This window comes from Myzus persicae, unplaced genomic scaffold (assembly GCF_001856785.1).
Source record: "Myzus persicae strain clone G006 unplaced genomic scaffold, MPER_G0061.0, whole genome shotgun sequence".
Classification (NCBI taxonomy): Eukaryota; Metazoa; Arthropoda; class Insecta; order Hemiptera; family Aphididae; genus Myzus; species Myzus persicae.
Window position 1 is genome coordinate 435,962 of NW_019100537.1, and position 25,153 is coordinate 461,114.

The 25,153-nt window shown below is 31.1% G+C and overlaps 2 protein-coding genes across 4 annotated transcripts in view; one reads left to right on the forward strand and one right to left on the reverse strand.

Moving 5' to 3' along the window:
- The first annotated feature begins 821 nt into the window (after positions 1–821).
- On the forward strand, positions 822–5,092 carry LOC111031566 (protein phosphatase 1 regulatory subunit 16A). The gene is made up of 7 exons (XM_022311581.1): positions 822–1,402; positions 1,488–1,558; positions 2,576–2,721; positions 2,792–3,026; positions 3,104–3,229; positions 3,471–3,758; positions 4,289–5,092. The coding sequence occupies exons 1-7, from the start codon at positions 1,180–1,182 to the stop codon at positions 4,727–4,729; spliced, it is 1,530 nt and encodes a 509-aa protein (XP_022167273.1). The 5' UTR covers positions 822–1,179; the 3' UTR covers positions 4,730–5,092.
- A 1,408-nt stretch (positions 5,093–6,500) lies between these two features.
- The window catches only part of LOC111031521 (potassium voltage-gated channel protein Shab), a 50,346-nt gene continuing 31,693 nt past the window's right edge, over positions 6,501–25,153 (reverse strand). The window contains exons 5-11 of one of the 3 annotated variants that reach the window (XM_022311522.1): positions 24,660–24,707; positions 22,701–22,873; positions 19,595–19,675; positions 14,701–15,207; positions 12,835–13,003; positions 10,582–10,682; positions 8,924–9,036 (exon numbers count right to left, since the gene is read on the reverse strand). In XM_022311522.1, the coding sequence (XP_022167214.1) occupies positions 10,627–10,682; positions 12,835–13,003; positions 14,701–15,207; positions 19,595–19,675; positions 22,701–22,873; positions 24,660–24,707 (1,034 nt within the window). In that variant the 3' untranslated portion in view covers positions 8,924–9,036; positions 10,582–10,626. Of the gene's footprint in view, positions 9,037–10,581; positions 10,683–12,834; positions 13,004–14,700; positions 15,208–19,594; positions 19,676–22,700; positions 22,874–24,659; positions 24,708–25,153 lie in introns of all 3 variants that reach the window. The other 2 variants (XM_022311509.1, XM_022311515.1) reach the window with 2 other exon arrangements.

Below are 25,153 nucleotides of genomic sequence, written 5' to 3' on the forward strand. Positions count from 1 at the left end.
CATCTTTTTGTTGTTTTTAAAATGTAAATACCTATTTAAACAGGTACCTATAATAAAAATTTTTGAAAACTCAAATATTTTTTCAGAACTTATTAGTTATAAAATTAAAATACATTGAAAATGAATGGATAAATGTCAAAACCTGGTCTTTAATTATCAAAAATAATACAATTATGATTTATAAGTAATGAAAATCCGAGGGAAGACAGGTGGTGCATTGTACTGAAATTTTAAGTTTTAAAAAAATAATTGGAATTTAAGATTAGAAAAAATAGGAATTTAAAATACCGGGGGACTAAATATCCTACTGCTAAATAATGTTTTATAACTCCCAGGGGCTAAATGTCTCATCTTAATAATTGATGAGGATGAAAATGTCTGTTTACCCATTATTATCTAATATTCATGCACAGTGATATTTTCATAGGCTATAGAGTATAGGTAAACTAGATAGATTTATGGATGTTTTCAGAAATATAATTTTAAGCTATTTATATTCTTATAAATCCATCAATCGTCGGTAAAAAGTGGTACACCACAAGTTGGTAAAGTTGGTATTGATTTATAATTTTAAAATGTATACTATGTTATGTTTTGGAATAAATATTTTAACCTACGAAATATAGAAAATATTAATATAACATAAACTATAATTAATTCATAAAGACTACGTCCACTCATTGGAAACAATCAAAACTTTCAAATTCACCGCGCATTCTTTCTCACGTGTTTACGTAGCCCTACGGACAATTCGCCACGAAGTGAGCCGCTCCATTGGTCAAAAATGATGAAACCACTGTGAATTGTGACAATAATTATTGATAACACACACGTGATAACAAAAACAACGGTATTTTTTTAGTATTTTTTATACATCTTAATTTTAGATTTAGTCGTTTAGTTAGGATTTAAGAATCTCTTCCTATTGAACATTGTTCAGAATAATGTTCGTCATACATTTTAAGATTATCGGTGACTTTTAGATTCGAATATTAAGTATAACAGTTGTTGAACGACAGAGTTTGAGAAACACCACCGTGTACGATAATGGACATTTCAACTATGCAAATCAAACCGGTGGCAGTAAAAAGAAATGGTGTCACCAGTTGTTAGTCGACACTAAACGTTTCTCAGATAGAAATCGCTCGAATTCGTCGACTCTTAAGCCTTTTGACCAGAATGGATCACGCCGAGCTGGTGTTGGAAATGTCTCATTTGGAGCGGATGCCCACGGCAGATAGGTTGGCCCTAGCTAGACGACGTCGGGTGCAACAATTACGACTGTGGGCACAAAAAGATCGCGAGCGTCGACGGTCATCTCCACCGCGCAACAATAGGCATATATATTTCAGTGACAACGTCATGTTGTTGGAAGCTGCTTCTAGAAATGATATTGAAGAAGGTATGACCTAAATAAATTATTATTAATTAATTTTATCTTGTAGGGCAAAACAATTTAACAGTTGTGTTTGTGTAAATGTTTACAGTAAAGAGACTTTTGGTCAAAGGAGTCAGTCCAGATGCTACGAATGAAGATGGACTCACTGCCCTGCATCAGGTACATTTTGAGTTACATAAATTCAAAAATAATATGAATCGTTGTAATTTTACAAAAAAAAATTTTTTAATTTTATGCCTATAAGATATAATAAGATATATGTATGATTTATACAAATCCAGAAAAAATGCCACTATACATAACATGGTAAAAACCGACTCAAAATTTAGTTTTATTTGAAAATAATAGTCATTTATTGCAATAATGTATCACATACAAATTGAGATTGAGTTATGACTGACAATTAACGTTCTACCTAGATATATATATGTGTGGCCTTTGACAATTGCTAATACTCTACATAGTATATGACATTACTTTATAAATAAACATGATATTCTTTTTGGCAATATTGTATATTTTTATGAATGGTGGGTGTATGAAAACCATAAAATTATTATAGTTATTAAAGTAAGTTATTACTATTATTATTATCTAAGTCTTCTGAATAAAGTTTTTTTTAAATTTGATAGAATCATAAAATTAATTATACCTAAGAATTGTCTATTGATAATTTGCTAATGATCTGTTTTTGATATGAGAACAGGTTAGGTTACTATCAATACCCCATCCTGAGCTCTATCCAGTATCCTCTACACCTACTTTTTCCATAAAATTTTTAATTTGTCCATTTTATTCTTATTTTATATCGTAGTAGTTTTTACCATGTTGTTTGTTTACTGTACCATTTCATAATGATTATATTCTACAAAATGAAATAAATAAATAATATGTTATAATTCAACACTTAAAGGTGTTTCTATAATATTAAAATTCAAGGTAATGAATAAAATAAAATAATAAAACTGTTCTAAATATAAATTATATTAGTTTCAAATTTTACAATATTGTTGTTTAAACCACGGTTGAGTTTTCTAAAATTGTAAATTTGTAAATTTGTTTGTAAGTTTTTTATCTATAGTAGGTATAGAGGTATATGCTGATTAGTCAAGAAACTACATATTTGTTTAATATAACTAAAATACAAAATAATTATATTGTTTTAAATTTGTTTAGTGTTGTATTGATGATAATGAACAAATGATGAAACTCTTGGTGGAATTTGGTGCTAATGTGAATGCAGAAGATAGTGAAAAGTGGACTCCATTACACGCAGCAGCAACTTGTGCTCATTTACACCTAATTAAATATCTTATTGATAAGTATGTTATTCTAATTATTTTTTTTTTTTATATTTTACTTTGCTGTTTACTAACAATAATTTATTTTTAGGGGTGCTAATTTACTTTCCGTAAATGCTGATGGTAATATGCCATACGATATCTGCGAAGATGAAGCTGCATTAGATCTTATTGAGAGTGAAATGGCTAGACGAGGTGTTACACAACAATTGATTGATAATACACGTTCTACTACAGAACATAGAATGTTACAAGAACTCCAGCAAGCTGTTGAAAATAATCAGAGTTATTTACTAGAATCGTATGACCACCAAGGAGCTACACCTGTAATATATATTGTATTCTTAAATATATTTTTCATTGTTAAATATTACTCATAATTAAATTTTCAATTATATTTTAGTTACATATTGCTGCATCCAATGGTTATTTAAAAGTAGTAGAATACTTATTAGACAACCATGTTGCAACTGATGTTAGAGATTCTGATGAATGGCAACCTGTTCATGCAGCTGCTTGTTGGGGTCATGTAAGTATAGTTTTATACATTGTACAAATTTAGTGTTTGGGTTATAATATTTAACTATTGATTTGACCACTGGGCATTTTTTCCATAACTAAGGAAGAGCCATTATTTTTTGTAATAATGCATATGGTTTGGTAAAACCTTCTTACAACAAATCCTTAAGATAGAATACTGAACAGTTCTTATGTAAATTAAATTAGTAAATTTGTTTATGATAAATATTATACTTTACATTTGTGATTAGTTGGAAGTGTTGGAGATATTGGTTCAAAATGGTGCTGATTTGAATGCTAAGACAAAAAATGATGAAACGCCTGCAGACATCTGCGAAGATCCAGATTTACGAGATCGTATATTACAATTACGTAATGAACAAGAGACTAAAAAAGAAGCTCAGAGAAGAAGAGTACGGCGTACGCAATCAAATAACACAAGAGCTCAATCTGTTCGAAGGACATCTATTAGAGAAAAAACGTTGACATCTAAAAAGGATGCAGTAGAAGAAGCTAGGTTAAGAGTTGAAGCTCAGAATGTAAGTAAAATAACCTGCTAAAACTTAATAGCAACATTTTATATTGTGTTTAGAGAATGTGTCTCACCCGCATGTGTTGTCTCAGTCATATAAAAGGTAACATAATACAATTTATACTTGGCAGTTCCCACTTAGGTTTGTTAGTACTTACTTTTAATAGTATGGTGAGTTGACTTATTATTAAAATTAACGTTAAAAGTATTTTTTGTGGTTTGTTAGAGGTTTTTTTTATTTCTGATATTTTAATTTAAAAACAAGTTATCAGCATTTTTAAATGGTAATATTTTACACACTTAAAATAGCTTAAAAATTAAAATATCAATAAAACAACTTCAACAAACCATGGAAAATGTTGGTACTTTAATTAATAGGTGACATCACTTAAAACTGACGAAGCTAAAAGAAACTGTTAATTGTAATTTTGTTATGTTAGTAATAATGAAAAATTGAGACAGCATATGTTGGTGTGATTTTCTCACATCTGAGTTCAATAAAAATTAATTTGTTTTTTATTTTTATTATTATTATAGTTTGCAAAAAAGTTTTTGGCTAATGAGCGTACCACTAGTGACTTTGAAGGAGATTCATCAATAGATTCATTTGTTCCAGTACCTATTACTGTTCCTTCAACCATTCCTACTACAGAACGTTGTGAGCCTGAAGGTGAAGACGTTACTGAAGAAAAGTCACAGTTGGAATCTGTTGATGTTGGCCCTGCTGCTGAAACCTGCTATACCACTGAAAGTGATGGTAAAATAAATATACATGTTTCGGTAACTATCAATGCGGGTACTTTGGCCGAGTTGAAGAAACAACGAGCACAAACTCGTGCAGCAGCTGGTCTTCTTTCTAATAGTGCCGATATGCCATCTGATTCTGGTGCTGCATTTAATAGATTTGCTGGTGATACTGAGGATGTGATCGTTGGCGATCCATTGAAGACAAGGCGAAAATGTTGTATAATTTTTTAATTTCTAAATTGCCTTTAATATTTGAATATTTGGAGCATAAAATATTTATTTTTTATATGGAAACGTAATATTTACATTTTCCTACTTTTATATTGTACATTTTTACAATTTTAGATTATATTATTATCCTTTTTTGTGTACTTAAACATCACTGAAAATTGTTCCGTCCTGTAGAATTATTTTTACTCGATTTTTATTTAGTTTTGAATTATTCCAATTTATAAGGGCCATTAGAATTAATTTAGATTATTAGTTGTTTACATAACTGTGATAAATTTGTGAGTGTTCGGAGAGTATTTGATCATTTTTTATAAAACTTATTTTTGTATTGATAATATTAGCACAAATCAAATTAATATATTTTTTTTACATTCCAATAATATTTGTCTACGTATAAATATTAAATATGATATTTTTAAAGTGAATTTTCCTTTTTAAATATATTTTTTGTAATAAATCATGACTTGTATTTTATTTTTCATTTTAGATCAATATTTATTGAAATAAGCTGAAATAAAAAAGTAGGTACTATTGTCAATTATACATTATATTAATATGACATGTGACTTCATTATGTTTAATGCGTTAGTACTAAACATTTTGCAATTAATGAGGTTAAAAGTTAAAACAGTTTAAATTACACAATAATATCATAATTTTTATTAATAATATATTTTATATATTCTGTTCCAAATAAGATTACTTGTGTGCTAACAACCAATTGTGTTCGGTTCATAGTCTACTAGATCGTCTCCCACCAAACCGAACTGATGTGCCGCTCGTTAGCCACACCCATCGTGAGCAAATGCAAGTCATCTTTTTTGCAATAGAGTGTAGAATATTAAGTACAATTCAGGAATACTAAAATGGTTAAACAATAATTTTTTAAGAATGTAATATTTTCTGTCATAGGTTGCATAATTTGAACTTAAGTTATTGGTACGCAATTTGAGAAATAATAAAAAGCTATTCAAATAAGTGAAGACCTTATCCTTCTTTAGTTTCTGTATATACATATATATCTGTGGCTTGGTGCAAGACATGTTTATGTCGTATTTTCGGTTTTGATTGATGTTCAGGAATTCAAAAAAACAAATTGACCAATTTTTAAAATTTTATATCTGAAGTAGGGATTCAAAATGTTGTTGCTTAATCAAATTTGTTTTTATTTTATTGTATTGCCCACATTTTGTTTTTAACTACAAATGTGTAAATTTTATTTAGACATCGGCTCTCCCATTGATGATTTTGAAATTGATAATACATGGCTAATGTCAACATAGGCCCGTAGGCCATAATATGAACTTATATACTAATCTATAAATTATTGTCAAAGTTGCCAATGTCAAATCTAATTTGCTCATACTGCTTCAGAGACACTGGGCGTTTTTGCATAAGTAACATGAGTTACATAATCAAATTTTAATGACATCAGTCAAATTATCTAAATTTCGTGAAAGACGTAAGTGACATTGGCTACTAGATACCATATAGGTACTGTACTTTCAAGTACTCGATCAAGTTTGAGACTTTGTTAAATGTTGTACAATAAATCATGGAGTAATTTAGGTTTTTTAGTATACAGATTAACTTTTTTACAAACATTTTTAATTCAACCGGCTTCTTTGGATATTTATATTTTACTTTAAATCAATAAAGGAGTGGAAACGACACACATTTTGTTCGATCAAAAATCATTTTCTAGATTGTCCAGTATTCATCTTAAAATAATAACAAAAAAGGAAAAGGAAATGATAGACCAAAAACAAAATGCTCAATAACATTGTTATGTATATTGTTGCACATATACATACACATATTTTATAAACTTAACAAAAGATAAATCACAGGCGAATTAAAAAACGGAAACTATAATTTTGTTCGTATATTAATATTATGTACTTCTATACTAATAAATTACTCGTTTCGACCGAACTATAAAAAAATTGTGCTCAATGCACATTACAATTTTTGCGTACCTATATCGCTTGGTACGTATACAATGTTTTCGTTTTTAAATCCAATTAAAATTACATGATTAGGTCAACTACGCAATTATATTTAACTACAATATTGCTTTCTTCCTAAAATACTTTCACAAAATATCATTATACATTTTAAATTTACTACCGTCGGTATATCAAATTGAGATCGCGTTAAAAATTAATTTTGCGTAGCGATAAAATGTATTTTTGTGCCAAGTGGGTATAAAGTATAATAATTAATAATATTTATATAATTAAATTAAAATATAATTATAAAAGGCCAGTGCAAAATGCATGCTTAATTTCCTGTTAATGTTATAATGAATTCATCATTTGCTTCCCAGTCTTTAATTTTTATTATTAAAAAAAAAAATCAAATTACAGGTAGGTAACGTTTTGATTATTATATATTATAAAGAAATTTAGGAGAGAAAATTGACCCGAAGAAATTTGTTTTTTTTTTTTTTTTTTTTTTTTTTTTTTTTTTTGATTTTTTTTCCTTAACAAAACAGTAACATTGTATAATATATAGTTGTAATTTTTTTGATAGATTGTTATAGTTTGGCAACGTACGTTTTGAACGTTAAACGGGTTGAACTCGGGTTAACACGACGATGCGTATGCCGATGTATGGAACAAAAATATCGTTTCGACACGGAAATATTGTACACCACGTACATAACATATTATAAATGACGACGACGATGATTTTGATGACGATGATGATGCGATAATGATTGCGTTGGTGATGATGGCGATGATTTAAATAACAGTTGACTGATAGGAAGCCTAAAAAGAAGCGTCCTTTACAATTATCTACGTACTACGGTAAATGATTATATTTCGTTTTCTTCACTTACTCCGAGACTAAGTATTAATTATTACAATCTAATGATGATGATAAAATGAGCATTTCTCATATATATATATATATATATATATATACGTATATATATATTATGATTTAAATTTGAAAATATCTCTTAAAAAAACGAGAGTTGCGTTATAGTTAAAAATCTACACATAATATAGTAATTTTTAATATATCATATAAATTTACATAATATAATATATAGATGATATATATATATATATATACGCGTTGTTCTCGCGGTCGCATGTGTATATATATATATATATATATATATACTATTATTATATTACGGTACGTAAAATGTTGGTATCGTTAAAATAACACGCCACTCGAAGGCGCGACCACCGGTTGCCCGGGCCGGGACGGGCGGCGGCGTTGTTGCGGACGACTGCGCGTCGACGAATTAATAAAAAAATGTGCACATAGGCAGGTACGTACGGCGGCCAATAGTTAATGATGTACGTGATGCGCACACACATAATATAGGCTCGCGATTTCACCGCAGTGGCGGCACACTTGACGACAGTCGCAGGTGTCATACACCATATTATTATATTATACACCGTATGATACCAATGACACGTAATACATAGTAATATACCGCGTAAGTATATATAATATAATATATACATCATATACATATAGCTAACGGCGAGCGAGTCGTGTACATAATATATCATATTGTTACTATTGTCTTGGTATTTTTTAAATTATATTCTACGCGTGCGTCTGCGAATTACGCTTGCGAGGGTGTCAAAATGTACGATTTCACACACAATATCATAATTTACGGTAATGTGGTATGTATACGTCATATAATATGGTAGCTCGCAAGTGTGGCGGCTACGAGTACCTCTTGTCGGTGTTGTCGTTCATGGGCGGCGGTGGAGGACATATGAATATCGGGCCGCCCGAGTCTTCGAGCAGGTCCTGCAGCAGCGCCACTTCAACCGGCGCCCTGCCGACTCCGCCGCCACTGCCTCCGCCGGTAGTCCTGCCGCCGCCGCCGCCGCCGCCGCCGCCGTTGTTGTTGTTGTTGTGGTGGTGGTTGTTGTTGTGGCGGTGGTGGTTTTGCTGTTGCTGCTGCTGCTGCTGCTGCTGCTGGTGGTGGTTGTTGTTGTGCCGCGGCTGTTGCTGCGGAAGTGGCAGTGGCAGTGGCAGCGGCGGTTGCTGCTGCTGCGGTTGCTGCTGCTGCTGCGGGGACATCGGACTCTTGCCCGGCGAACAGTCGGACAGATTGTCGGGTATGAGCTTTTCCGTTTCCGGGTCCACGTGTGCCGTCCGCCGGATGCCTATCCTCGCGTGGTTACCGGACGGCGAGTCCTGCGACGTCTGCGACGAACCTTGGTTCTGGTGCCGTTTCAGTATCGACTTGGACCTCCGATGCTGTTCCGGCGAACGGTTTATCGATTCAGCCGACACCGACGGCGAGGACTTGCCGCTTTTCCCTGCGCAAAAACCAGTAAAATTGTAACGGTAGGTACGTAATAATAATATAATATTTTATTTTATAGGTATCGTTATTGTTGGATAACGTCGACCCGAGTATAATAAGTGTCGTCATCATAACCTATATACACGCAATATGAGTACATATATATAGGTACGAATGGCTGTGTTATAAATTACATGTAGTTCAGGCAAAACTAAAAGATTTCGATGACTTATACGCAAAGTTTAAATCGTTGTACACATATAGCTATATTTATATGATGTGTATACAGTGTTACTAGAGTACAATGTACAGGATAAACACAAGACGTATGGTTGCAGTGGCGTATATTTTATTATGTTTGAGTTGAGGCCGTATATATAGCGGAGGGAGGAAGCTAAAATGGGCAATTACCTAGGGAGGAATTTTCACATATTACTATGTGTTGGTCTTATACTATTTGTGTTTATTATTTTTTGTATAATATATGTTGTAATCTTGTCGGTTAACCTAGGGAGAGGGGGTCGGGGAGGAAATATTTACGACTCTGTTTGGAGCAGGCTATACGTTTGGAACCTGCACGACACTCACATAAAAATAAATATTCGAAATACACCAATAATGCACTCATACGTCTGTTGTTAATTAAATGTTTCATAAATGTCTAAAATCGAGAATCCTAGAAGATGCATTACAACTATTGATAAAATAAAAAAATAGATATATCTAAGATACCACTCTCGTCCATAACGATCTCAATTATTTTAAGATCCTACTTATCTATATAATATATAATACTAAAATTTAATACCTACGTACAAATCTATAATTAATATATGCCCGTTATGTACGCCGGCACAATGATATAATATACATAATTATATTCATAGTATGTACCTATATACTGTGTACATTCATACCTACCAAATGTATTCGTAACGACATTAACGAAAAAATATCAGTAAATCGTTACAATTACATTTTCTTACAGCCAATTATGGTAGGTACAATGATATAAAAATCGACTACAATCTATATAAATTTGCTTTACAATTCGTTAATTTTATTAAGCAAATATTAAAATATGACGGTTGGTATATCACCGAGTACCTATTGACATGGTCAGATAGGGTATACAGTCTAACTCTATTATTACGAACGTATATACGTAAAAAAGTTTAACAAGCAATGAAAACAGTAAGTGTTTTGATAATATTTTGTATTTACTATTTAACAAACATTAACAATAAAAGAATCACAGAACAATAATATAGTTTTTGTAAGTCGTCCACTATTTGTTTAGATTTGTAATATTTATTAAACTGCAGTATATCATATAATAATATTATACTCGCACTATAGTCTATACATACAGTTTTAAATTACTTTTATTTAATATATGTAGATAGATAGATAGATAGCATACATAGTATAATATAATAAGGTAGATAGGTAGTATAAATAACTAATAAGTAAAATACAATATATTCTATTACTTCGATAGACATTATCTATATAGTGATCACATATACATTATAAAGACTAAATTCCTCAAACTCACCCTAAATTCAGCATCCCCTTCGGTCGTTAACGTAATGTCCAAACATTATGAAGTTTCTACGCCAATATTTATGGCTGTTATCACATTACATATGTTTAGAGCTGTAATTTAATCCTATTATAAGTTAAAAGTCATAAAGGGTAGGTATACGACGTGTATTACGTCAGTCACAACTCACAACTCACAACGGCAGGTAGGTATTTACTACTTACGTTACCACTAACCACTTATCTAAAAATTAAAAACTTGGAGTAGTGGTACTAAAATGTAATATTAATATATTTATATATTATGTGTAAAAATGTAAAATGTAAGTAAAATATTATGTAAGTTAGGCCGGTCAGAACAAGAGAACGTACTATACGAAATTTATCCCTGGAAGAAAAACTTTAATACTCAGGGGATTTTGTAATGTAGATGTTTAAGTCTATAGATATTTTTCATTCAAAACATTTAAATGGTTACTTATTCGGCCGCGTGGATAGTTAAACGGTTAATTTTAATTTGATTACCCGTAGAACAGTCTACTTTATAACGGTGCAAGATGCGACGATAGTTATGAATTTATGACATTTTAATAAAGCGTTTACTTTACAAAATTGTCTTGATTAAATGTATCTAATATTAGAATAGTCTCGGCATTGGGTCTGGTATAATTTAATTTTTATTATTTCGTTGATTGTTAATTTTGACAGTTTTGTTAATTATCATCTTACAGAGCATTCAAGTATCAGCTCATGCCCAAGACGTAATTTTGTTAGATAATCTTAAGGGCCTGTGGATTATTTAAAAAAAAAAAGCATAGTCAACAAATTAAAAAAAGCGGTTGTTTATACAGCATTATTGCCAACACTTAATTGTGGCCAGAGGATCAACTAGGTGTTATTTTGACTTCAACAAAGTCAACTAAGTATTATATATTTGATATGCCTTTATTATAGATTATAATCAGAATAACTGAACGAGGTAGATACGTTAATGATCTATCCAAAATGTGTTTTTTTCCAAAACAATAAAAACGACCAATTTAATACAAGAGCCGATAGATACATTTAGTCACAATTTCCTGAGGACTAGTGATTTTTATTTCTATTGGTTCTTGGGGAAATCACGAAATATAATGCAAAACAATAATGAGAAGAAATGTATAGGTAACCTACCATTTTTTAAACTAATTTTGGTTATATTTTAATTTCTGTATCTTAATGATGGGTATATGGTCTATAAATATATATTTATATAATATGTGTATATACACTGTGAACTGTAAACCATTAAAGTCGTCATTTTGTCATTGTCGAGAGAACATATTTTTTTAGTGTTGTACTCGAGCTTGTTGATAAAGGTGAAGCACAAAGGCCGCACGGTACGAGTTGCCAAATTGGATTTTCGATGAGGTCAGTCGTTAGGGTCACCCGTATATATTAAGATTTAGTTTCGACGTTTGATACATTTTAAATTTTAATATGTAAATTATTGAGTTAATAAAATTTACAATAAAGAGAGGTAGGCATCGACGAAGATTATACCTTGATAATTATTAATTACCGGCGTCTAAGTATTTTAGTAATTGTTGGCTGCTGCTTAATACATTTTGGTGTCTATGTTAACTTGTTTAACTTCTAATGCGTATTTCACTGTATCAAAGTTTCGGGTACAGATCATTATTTATCTATTATACTATAAATTATAGACATTAGCTGAGTCGCATTGACCGTTATTATCTTCGCAGAAGGAATATAATACATAGATAATAATTGCTTGCTGTTTATTGTTTGTATCTATTAATGACTGATATACTCTAAATATATTTTTTTCATTAAAAATACAAACATTTTATTGAGTATTTGAACTTTTAATATTTTGAAATATTAAATTAAGTAAGTACTATCATATTATAGTAAGTCAGCTCTTTTATCTTTTTTAGATATAAACCCGTTATACAAACCATAATAATATCTTTGTTTAAAATGTTTAAATTGTTTGATGCAATTAAATAATATTGAACTTCTTACTTAAAGATAATATTAAAGGAAGAAATCATTTTATTTGATTTTTTAAAAAAGAAACAATGGTTTTCTAAAATAATGGTGTTAAATGGTCATATTATTGAATAATTATATGAACCTACCTACATAGAGTTATTTGATTGAAATAAACATAATATTATGTGTACATGTAAAATATACAATACGTACGTTATTTAATTTATATACAACCAAAAACGGAAACTTTCTTTCCATAATATAGTACCTGTTTTATTAGATATTAGCGGTAACCCGAACAAATGTTGATTGATTATTCTTGTAGCATTAGTCAATGTTTTGGACGACAACCCGAACGAAGGCCGTCGTTTTCGTGCGCCGCCATCCAAACTTTCCTGGGACGATCGGCCAAATAAACTTTCTCCTATGTTTGATTGCTTCAACAATGGTAAAATAAGACCACACATATCATTATATTATCTTTCAACAAAATTCCTTATTTTTAAGCTTAGGTTAGGTTATTATAGTTATTATTTGTGTTAATGTCAACTATGGGGAGAACAAAATTAAATCGCCATCGATACAAAATTACCACTACTATTAAGAGTCTACATTTATAATTTATTAAATATAAATATTATTTCAATATTTAAAATAAAATAAACAAATTCAATTTTACATGTATTATAATATACAATTTTGATAATACGAAGTTAAATTCAATGTTTGTGTATACGTAAACTGGAACGATAATATGCACAAAATACTGGCGTTGCAGCTAAATAATCGAACCGTCATAGTATATAATCATATAATAGATATAGCATATTGGGATTGGGTCATTTTTAAACGTCACAAAGCTTATAGTTTATAGTCTGTACTATATATTATATGAGACTACAATTTCCAAAACGAAAATTATTGCTTTTAATATATGAATATGTATATATTATTTAATATATATCAATAATAATAATAAATTTAACTGCTTGCTCCAGCGGAGGAAATGGTACTGGCGGTGATAAATTAACGTAATTACTACTAATACTGAAATTTAATTAATGCCATTAGATTTTCTCGGTGGTAAAATAATGATATCGATTATTGAGACGCATTATATTTATAGAGAAAAATTATTGCATTAAAATGTTTTCTCCACGGTTCGTTCGAACTGATAAAACACTGCAGAACATATAATTAATATATTGTGGTCGTTTGGTACCTGAGTACAATGTATTTCCTAATTTCTCTATTATTATTTACATTTGATTGCTTATGCATCGGTTGAATAAGAGTTTAGGTGTACCCAATATATTAGGGATCGAGTTGTTAAAAATGCAAATGAGGGTACGACATTGTCTGTACCTAAACTTCAGCGGAGATAGTGTGAGTGCATAAAATAGAAATGTGAATATTATGATTACGACTTGGGGTTGTGGGCGTGGGAAATGTTGCTGTTTAGAGTTTATTTGGATCTCTAACAGTCGAGTGAAGAGTTTAATCGTCTTCGATAAGAACACTCGCAGGTGATAACTACACTGGTTCCATGCTGCGGAAATTTTTATGTACTGTAAATAATACTACCTATATTATTAAAGTAGGTAATACATGTATATTGTACACAATCGGTAATAATAAAGTTTATAATAATGTGAGAGCGATAGATCTATTGGTTTAACGTGTTATATCATAATATATATATTTATAAATTATAATATTTATTAGTTTATTCCCAAAATAATTGTGTCATTATTATAACATGGGTTTGTGATTTAGTTCTCGAATTTGCAGCTATATTTAAGTTATTTAACTAACGAGGTTTTCTGGTACCCCCGGACAGGATTTAGACAAGACATCACTCTGCCTGGCAAACATTTTTAAACACCCCACCTGAAAATGGCTGCAATACTCATTGATATATGATTTACATATTAATTTTTTTCTGGAAAACAGACGGAACATTCAAATGGTGCGTGGGACAGTGTCGACTACTTCATTAACCGATTCGAAAAGTCTAGGAAAATGCCAATAATTTTTCACCGTTCGTCAAAACTAAACTCATCTTCCCCGCTGACCCCCTATACAGGCTATTGCAATAAATTATTACTGGCCGTACAATACTATAGGGACTTACTTGCGAAAATCTCGTCTTCCGCTGTTTGGCCGTTTCGTTGAGGCTCCCGCGACTGCCGACCGCCGCAGTGCGGCCCGAGAACTCTTTGCACTCGTCCATCGGCGACGTGCCCAAGCTCCGGGGCGGGCCCCCTTTGCCGCCCCCTTTGCCACCGGCGCTCTCCAGGGGGTTTACGTACAGGTTGGACGAGTCGTTGACGCCGCTGCCCTTACCGGTGGTGGCGGGGCCACTGGCCGGGACGTGACCACCTGCCGGCTCGAAAACGGTGTCGTGCAGGTCGTCGGCTGCAGTCAGGTCGCCCTGCGAATGGAACGGTTGCGACTTGCAGCTGATGTACGTGTCCGAACTGTCGACGCTGCCCACCTCGTTGCGCGAACGCCACTGGCCGCCGCCGGACGACGACCCGTCGGCCTCCTTGAGCGTTCTCATCTCCACGCTGAGTGGCGTCCGCAGGTCGCTGGTCGGGTACGGCGTCAGGTGTTCCGCGTCCAAGTACTCCTTGACCTCCTGCAGGACCGCACCACGAATACGGAAACACATGCACGGACGCGCACGCGCGTCGTGTCGACGGAAACAGACAAAAAACAAATACAAAATCAGAAAAAGTCGGCGCCCGAAATTCGATCGAGTGGATGATCAATATAGTTACTATACGTATATAGTTGGCTAGGTATATAGATAGGTAATACGCACCGGCGCTATTTTATTATAATATATTATATATTATAGTGTAGTCCATAAATGGCATAAATAAGATATTATACTATTATGACTGTATATATACGACGTGACAAAACGTCACTAAATCGCTCGTATGACGGGTAATATTATTACAGTGTACATAGTCGTGTTTGTAATATAATGTACATACATTTTCTATTATACGACAGTTTAAGTACTATTTCAGTGTTTTAAACGGCACCGTTAAAAATCACTTCTAAAAAAATAATGATATCGATTGAAAAATAAATAAAACGTTGAAATATTCTCTAGCAGCTAATGGCCTACGGAAATACATCAGCAAAAGTATTAAGTACTCGCTCGTTCGTTCGTTCCCGATTTATCAGTGCGTAATAACTACATTTTTATTTATTCAGGCGTTTTGGTAAAATATGATTTTGTATGAATTCATATTATTCGACTTCGAACTTTCACAACATACATAATATTATTATAATTGCAGGGAAAAATATGAAATATTTGTTGAAACTTATTTCTATATATACGTGAAAAAATGATTTTTTAATGTATACAGCATTTTTATAATTACCTGCTCATCAAAAATAGTAAATAATAATATAGTTAGAATCAAATCGATACAACAAAGATTTCTAGAAAAAAAAATAAAAACAAATAACAATAAATCATGCAAGTCTATTATTCTATTATATAACTAATCATGAAAATAGTCGTTCGTGCTATAAAAATGTATAATTTATTACCTATGGACTTTTTATTGATTAAGTTATTCTAAACGACCATTAACGTCACAAATGGTTACAGTTCACTTAGCTCTACGATAATTTGATCAAATAATAAGTGATAGGTGATCGAATTAAAATATAATATGCTTTATACGTATAGACCCAAAGTATAATTTTCGTATTGAGAATTTTAGCATTTAAAAGAATAAAATTAACAACATATAGAAGGTTAAACTGAAAATGGTAACGATAAGTGCAATTTTAATTAATTTTTAAAAAACAATTTGGAGGCGTAGTATGTACCTACAACCTAATACATTTATAAATGCATATATAATAATATTACATTAAAGTTTGGGACATAATTCGATCGGGTTTTCGCTTTTCGTTAGCAGTTAGGGTGTGTAACAATATAAATATTTATGTATAGGTACATATTATCAAATATACCAAATTATTCGAGTCGAACATGTTTGAGGTAATTTATGAGTCATGTGACTTTTGTGCAGTACCAATATAATATTTATAGACACGCCATCGATATGACTCATATATTAATAAACAGCAAATTGTTTCAGATAATATATAAGTAATATGTTAAATTGAATTACATATATGGATTAATCATAACTCATAAGACGCGTTCGGTGCCACTAGAGTTTATTTTTAATTGAATAAACGATTAACGAAGAGCGCTCTGCCTTGGCGCCTAGGTTCACCGAAAAAACTCGAAAAAACATGGAGTCATTGCACCCGTATAAGCTACCACGGTGGCATCATGCGTTGCAGACTTATCGATTTAGTTCCGTTAATTATTCACGGACGATGACAAGATTTGTGATGGTTAGTACTTACTGAAAAGAGTGCCGTGTGGTCCGTGCTGTACTTACCTACGAATATTACGGGAATGTATAACATATTGATTATTTCAGTGCATTATAATTTGCGTGTAATATATCGTTTGAAATAATTGATATTCAATGGACGTATAGAAGACCACAAATAATTTTGAAAGCTCTTGAAAGGTTAATAAGAGCTTACTACTGGGAAAAAATCTTTAGGATTTAAAAAAAACAGTAGTTAGATACATATAATAATATTATGACGTTCGTCGAAAATGTCCGGTAGAAAAAGAGAATATTGCAAATACCTATTCTTAAAAGGTAAGTAGGTATACACATATTATACATATTCAATTTTGAATATAGTAAAACCTTACATGTTAATAATATAGGTACTGAAATTGATGTATAACCTAAAACACACGAGTATGTTACTATTATTTATGAATCCGAACATGTCATCGCAAGGGTTGAAGGTCGAACTGTGTCACTCGATTCGGGTTGAAAAAAAAATTAAAACAATATTACTAGAATAGTCCTAGGAGCTTTTTATTGTGTACCTACTAACCCAACCGTATGTACAATTTAATGAAACGCAAGAATTAATAGAGCTGGAATTTTTCAAATTGAATTTTTTCTCTACTATTGCAGTTAATATTCTCGTTACATATATAATAAGCCGGTGTCGTATTCAAATTTGAACCTCTATTTGTTTCGAAACTTTATTGATCTATAAAAGTATTTTTATTGGATTATAATAACATTTTTCTACAGCCAGTGGTTGCGGCAGTGATGAGTTGCGTGATGGGTGCCATCACCGAATTCGTTATTTCAACGTGCATGGATATATAGTAGGTACCTACGTATTTTATTGGGACTGGCACAGTCTAATTTGTATAGAACAAATTAATAATAGAGTTTTTAAAATACTATTTTTCTTGAGACAATATCATATTGTCATGAAATCAGACTGCAGTCATGAAATTATAATATTTTATTATCTATATTATACTCTATGTCGTTGTGTCATCATTTAAAATAATGCTCAACGTTGCAGGCGAACTGGAATATATTGTACAGAACTCTTGATAACCACAAACTCCATGTACAAAATGAATATAATATTTTTATTAGTAAACGTGTTTTATTTGTAACTATACATTTAGGTATTTCACTTTATTTATCGTGCAGGCGTCATTTTTTTTTTGTCATCTTCGAAAAAACTAAAATGGATCAAAACGACGAAAACAGGAATCTCGTCCAAAACGTAATTTTACATAATGACCCGTACACCATTTTAGTATTATTATCCATCGCAGTTCATGGACAATATGATTATTATCACATATCGCATGTATTATAACACAAATGTTAATCTAGGTCGACAGGATGGGTACGCGAAAAGTGTTGCAGAGCTTACAACCGTGTTGCAAGGACAGAACAGTTCTAGTCGGTACCGGTATGCCCCAAACAAGGTATGTGCAAACGTACACTGTATATACGGTTTGGTCGAATCAATAGCAAAAAAATGTTATACGATTATTATTTGAGAGTGATATTTTGTGTTGTTGTTGATATACACAGGGTTAACGGAAACGTGGTCAATAGATATCGAGTGTTCGGTGCGAGGTTCAAAGTTTTCGTCGAAGACAAAGACGGAAATAGTGGATAATCCATTACATACGCCGTTACCCAAATACGAAATGTTTCAAGCCAAAACTATTCATTTCTCTCAAGACACGGACTTTGATGTAATATCATATTGTGGTACAATGTTATAACATTACAATCATTTATATATAATAATATATGATTTATCACTGCGATAATAAATTGAAAGAAACATATTTAACGTATATAACAGTCGTGTTATTTACAAATTACGTATTTAGAAAATGGTGATGTTTTTAATTAGTTTGATCCACGAGACTACAATATGATATTGTGCAATTAAATTTAAATCCCTCTCTCACGCAAATGTGTCAGATTATATTTTTATCTAAGTCCGTGATTTACATTGTATCCATCACTATAGAATGTAAATCATCGTCATCGCACAACTATAGCATCTATAATCTATGATACACAACAGAGTACAGCGGTTAATAACTGTAAAATAATAGATAATATAATACTATAATATTAAAACATAAATAAATTAATACTCATAATTACTAGTTATTATCATTCGATATTTTATTAAAATGAAAAATGAAATTGAAAAAGACAAAATTTATTTATTTTGTATTGGAATATATATACAATATAATAATAAAATTGTAATCAAAAAAATCAATTTTTCGATAAATATTGGTTAAAAAATTACTAAAAAGTATAAAAGCATGATATTTTTTAAGACATTTTTCAACATTATTTACTATATTATATTATATGCATACATTGCAACTCAAAAAATATGAAATTGTATTTATTTATATAAAGCTATAACACATACATATTATATCTAGTGTCTAGTCGATACATAAGTATATGAAATCAAATCTAAAGATAGTTTTTTTTTTAATTCTACTTGCAACTATATAAGAAATGTATAATGTATGAAGTCTACTTTTGGTTAGACTTTTGATATTAGAAATAAAATTAGTCACTAAAATCAAGTTCCTGTACCTTTTGTCTACAAGAGCAACATTCGAACTCATTGAAATTTTCGTCAAATTTTTCGATAAAACAACTCGCGGACATATTCCCCTAAAAGAAAAACAAAACAAAACAAAACAAACATTCATAAAAAAAAAAAACGTCACGCAAAAAACCAAACAAAAACCAAATAAATCTGCAGCAAGCGTAAAATGGTTGTTTCTTTGTTCATTCAGGATGGTATTGACATCATTTTGTAATATGCCTTCAAAAGGTTAAAAATTATAATCACATGGTTTTAATGAGCAAATCCAAGCCTAGGATTACATTCATATAAGTAGGCACACATAGCGATTATCATTCATAAGGGAACACAGAATTAAATACCAAACAGAGTCAAAACAAATCACAGGTCACATTTAAATGGATTTTTTGGTGAGTCTTTTCGTTTGTACCCCCTTTAGTCTTTTTTGTGTAATAATCTATCAAAGAACTCGATCCTATTTATTGCTAAAATGATGATAATAATAATACTAATAATAATAATAATAATAATAATAATAAGTATACAATCTTCGAGTTTCAATCATTTTTATAAATAGGTATAAGTAGATTTACTTTTTGTAATGTTTATCATTTGAGCAATTATTCTCTTTGAGTGAAATTTTCTATCCCTATTCATGCATTTATGTATGAATACATTAATAATAATGTATAGGTACAGACGTACAGTGAATTTTAACAACACGCAATTTGCATGTATTTTGATCACTCGAGTGCTATATAATAATTGTATTATTTTTAATGTTTTATGTATAAATTCAATTAGTATTTTAACAATTTAAATTGCAATGAAATCTTTATATTATTTCTAAGTAATAAATTACATCAGTTCATGAATTGTTTTCATTGATATTTGTGTTCATCATGATCATGTGTTATACTAATGTTATACTAATGTTAATAGAAAATAAAATAATATTTTTAAAAACAAAATTCCATAAAAGATCGGTTACAAAATTAAAATTAACAAATATTTTTAGGTTATTTCATAATGTTATTCTCACTTATTATTATAATTAAATATTTCAATAGCTTAGATTTTTCAAGAACTTCAATCTGTTGATCAGTGTAAGTATTTCCTCGACAAGTATAAAATAACCTATTGAATTTATTTCCCAAAATAAGCACTTTATAAATGAACGAGCTTAATTCATGTTTCGTGTTTATGTTCTTTTTTAATAGGTATATTGAAAACATGCAAGTTGGCTTATCTGTTATTTTGTATCGTGAAACTTCAAGTGATGAAGTGGAATAAAATTATTTTCTTTTTAGTTCGTTTTAGATAATTTGTTAAATATTATTTATTTTTAACCAATTACTAAACTTGTGAAAATACAGAAAACAATTTTATTTGGTGAACATTTTATATCGAATATCGATTACCTCGGCTTTTAATCAGAACAAAAAATACTGGATTGTCTCATATTATGATTAAAAAGTTGTCTAAAAATATGTATCATAACAATATTCTCATTCCCAATCGTTCATAATATTATAGTAATTATTAAGTATTCTGCATTTCTGATTGGTCTGTAGTTATACTAGAATACAGAATACTAGATTTAATTATAGTTTATAATTAATTAAGCTTATTTTTTACTTTATTAGGTATTTATTTAATTTAACTTATACTAAAATTATTTAAGTTTCATTTTAACAAAAAAATTATGATTGTAATTAATTTTAGAAAATTTAAATGTAATAATTTATCCATCAAATACTCAAATCATCATCTTTGATTTCTTGTATAGTTATAAATTACAATAATTTTGTGTTCAACTTCGGGAAGATTGACGTTTGAGCTAATGATTCGGGTCAAAGCCGTTTCGGTCTGGGTTGGTTGAAAATATTCACAAACTCGTTGATTATTTTCTTGTATTTTTATTATTATATCTTAAATAAACGTAGTTTGGAAAACTAAAAATATAAATTTGACCAAAACAAATAAAAGGCGTTTCAAAATGTGATAAAAAAAAATATATGCCTAGAATCTACTTAAAAATCATATAAAGTCATACAAAATCATTTAATTTGGAAAGTTGGGTTTCATTTTACGAGTTTATTGAAATATATGCTTAAGAAATTACTTTATAGGTGACGTTTTAAAGAAATTCTCGTGGTTAATGAAATAAAACATAATGTGTGTAAGTTATTGAAATATTGAGTCTGATTGATCGAATTGCAATCATTAACTTGTAAGTTAGGTATAAGAATATAAATGACCTAACGTGGTGGGTGAGTAATGAGTATACCTAAGGAAGTTCGAGTGAAAAAAAAAATAATCGAGTTTCAATTAAACAGATTACAGACTGCAGTCAACCACATAATCTCCCGAGTTAAGTGTCAGTCATTTTATATTTTCCTTAAATTTTAATCGTCTTACTTAAAAATTATTGAGTGTGTTCAAGTAGATACCACGATAGGTACTCGTAAAGTTTGAACAGTGGTGCTATTGAAATTCTTAAATCCGACCACACCGAAAGTTGCAATATAATTGTGGTTTCAAATATCAGTACGACAGTACCTATTATTTTATTAAATGTGGGTGGGTACTGAAATATACATTATTAATCGATTTGTATCGTAAAATCACAGGAAATGATACTCAAATAGTGCGAGTGGGGAGTCGGAATTTTATTTATCAAACTTGCCCACACTATAATATTGTCCCAAATAGTGAGTCAATTCGGACGCTTAGAAAGAATTTTCACAGAAGCGCCGAAAAGTTTTCAATCGTATCTAATGTTTTAAATTTTAATTGACCGTTTCGTGGAAAGGGTAATTATTTTCAGTGATATCGTATTGTATGGTGAAGTATGAAATTTGAGTACTCACGGAACTCTTTAGTACACCGTTTTTCAAAAGTATTAAATACAATATTTTACAGTACCTAACATGAATAATGAACTTAAGTAAAAAATGTCCAATGATCATACGCTCTGTAATATTTCGTTACATAGTATTATAACATTGATGTACCGCGAAAAATCAAAAATTTAATTTCGAGTGGGGACTGGGTATACTGCCGCAGGAACGCACCTGCAGTGGCATACGATCGGCCACCCGTACTTACCGAGCTCTCGAACGGTTTCCCAAAAGAATTGGCGTTTTGTTCCGGATTGTCGATGTCCAACAGCGTCTGGTGTTCCGGTTTGACGTTCGCGGCACCACGCGCTGGTGTCGGGTTCAACGGGACCGTCTCGCTGCCGCTGCTCGTACCGTCGTATTGCGAATAATTGCTGCCAACTGTTCGGACACACACACTCATGTTAAGTTTTTCGTCAAAACGATGAATTTCACTGGTACACACTAGTGTCGGGCGATATCGTGTAACCATAGCAGGGCTTGAAACCGGTGTCAAAACTATTTTCAGAAACCGGTATAAATCGTAAAAAACCGAAATCGGAAACAAAGTCAAAAACGAAACAGGAAAAAAATTGGAAATCTGTATTCAATTCAAAACCGAAATTACAAAAAATTGGAAACCTTAATTATAATTAAATTATTTAAATTCTTAACTGTTGAAATATTTTTGTTCTAGGTTCCTTAAAGCTTGTAATTTGTAGTAATTCAACTACAAAATCACTCCTAGTAAAACAATTCTCATATTTTTATAAAAATTTCAAAAATCTTATTAATCACCTATTTAAATAAGCTATTAAATTATAATTTAAAGTCCTTGCTTGGGAACCCGTTTTACACAAAATAGAAGCTGGCGTAAAAAATCAGTTTCAAGCCCTGAACCATAGATCTTATACTTCTAAACTAGCAATGAGTGTATAGAAAGCGTAACAACATGGAGCGCTTTTTGTTCCCTCGTTTACTCAAAATGTATGGTAGTGAGGGGTGGTTGGGTAAGATGTTATACATATAGATTATTGTATTTTGTCTTCAAGAAAGGCTACATCACTATAATTTTTCGTCGTTACACCGTTCTTGTCTAGTAGTGTTTTAGGGACTATAAGTGTAACATAATATAATATTATAAACGTTTTTTTTATCCAGGTAGTAAAGGACGTGGTGGGTTTATGACGATAAATAGCTGGCCAAACTTTAATATATTTTTAATATACGTATTTTTCTTCCTCTCCACGCCACCCTGCAGGGTACTTGTATATTCTACCGAATTTCGATTTGAGTTTGAAAGAAAGTTCCGACTGGGTGTTTTTGTTCGAAACATAAGTTTTTTATGCCGTCGAGCTCGTTAAGACTGACTTCGTAAAAATCGAGAAATGTGAACTTTGAAACACAAGCGTTAATGATTTGCATATCGTGACGGTTTTCGTGCAGGCTTTGAAATAATAAAATGTATCAAGAGTACAAACGAAAACCTATGGTTTCGATCAGTACGTAAGTAAACGTGATTATTGATCTACTGGTAATATTTTGTTCTACGCGGTCACTGTGTAAATTCTTTTTAGTTTTACAATTTTTTTCGAAAACGGCAAATATGGTATATGAATACTGTAATTGACATTTAGAGTCACTATAAGACTTAAATTGTTGTTTTCCCTAACAGTACACAGTAGATTTTGTTAAAAATGCTACTGTGCCATCAATTGTATTGATTTTTTTTTGATATTATACATTTATTTTCCTCGGAAATCTCAAAAACGTGGTTCTTTTATTTTATATAGGACCTGTTCACCTATACCTAATTTTAAATTTATATGTAATACGTAATCTGGCTATATTATGCATTTGCACCGTTTATATCTTTCTATGATGTACATAAAAATAAATTATGACGTTCATGCATAATCGAAACATTGTTACCTACCTATCTAATATATATGTGCATATTCCTCGGCTGGCCAACTGAGACTATTAGTTCATCATCTACCTAACTAAAACGTCGAAAAATATCTATAGACGTTTCTTGTGGTTTGAATTTTGAAAATTTTGTTCGACGCAATAGACACACGTATATGAAAAGTAAACGAATGTAATGAAATCGTCACATCGGATGCATGCCACGAAGTCAACTATAAAATACATAACTTACCTATGTACAAAAGCGAAATGAACTTACCGTGTGATCTTAGCGAGTTCTGCTTGGACAGCTTCGGAATGTCGCTCTCTGAAAATCAACTAGAGTTATTTACACGTGTTTCACATACATATTATTATCATTATAAAATTGCAATAGATCAACATTATGAGTTTGCTGCGCATTCCCATAATATGTTAGAAACGGTCTCGGCGATGGCGAATATAATATAAATTATAATATAACTACCTATAATAGATTACACAACATTGAATAGTGCGTATTTAGTAGCTGGTACATAAAAAGTACGCAAGAAGGACGCAAGAAGGCCGTGCATGTATAAAATATTATGAATGATAATAGAACACGATGAATAGATATGGTGTACCAGCTGTAGTATAACACGAAGATCACGGGATAGGGATAGCAAGACTTTGTGACATATTATACATTATACAGGTATAATAGTAGTATGTATATGTATGTTCGCAGAACGTTTTCCTACGGTGATTACACCATGCCCAAGCGGGAATGTT

Bases quoted from the DNA above. Each gene is read 5' to 3' on its own strand.
- LOC111031566 (XM_022311581.1), top strand. From the start codon at position 1,180: ATGGATCACGCCGAGCTGGTGTTGGAAATGTCTCATTTGGAGCGGATG. The intron at 3,027-3,103 runs GTAATATATATT...ATTATATTTTAG, and splicing joins ACCACCAAGGAGCTACACCT to TTACATATTGCTGCATCCAA. The intron at 3,759-4,288 runs GTAAGTAAAATA...TTATTATTATAG, and splicing joins TAAGAGTTGAAGCTCAGAAT to TTTGCAAAAAAGTTTTTGGC.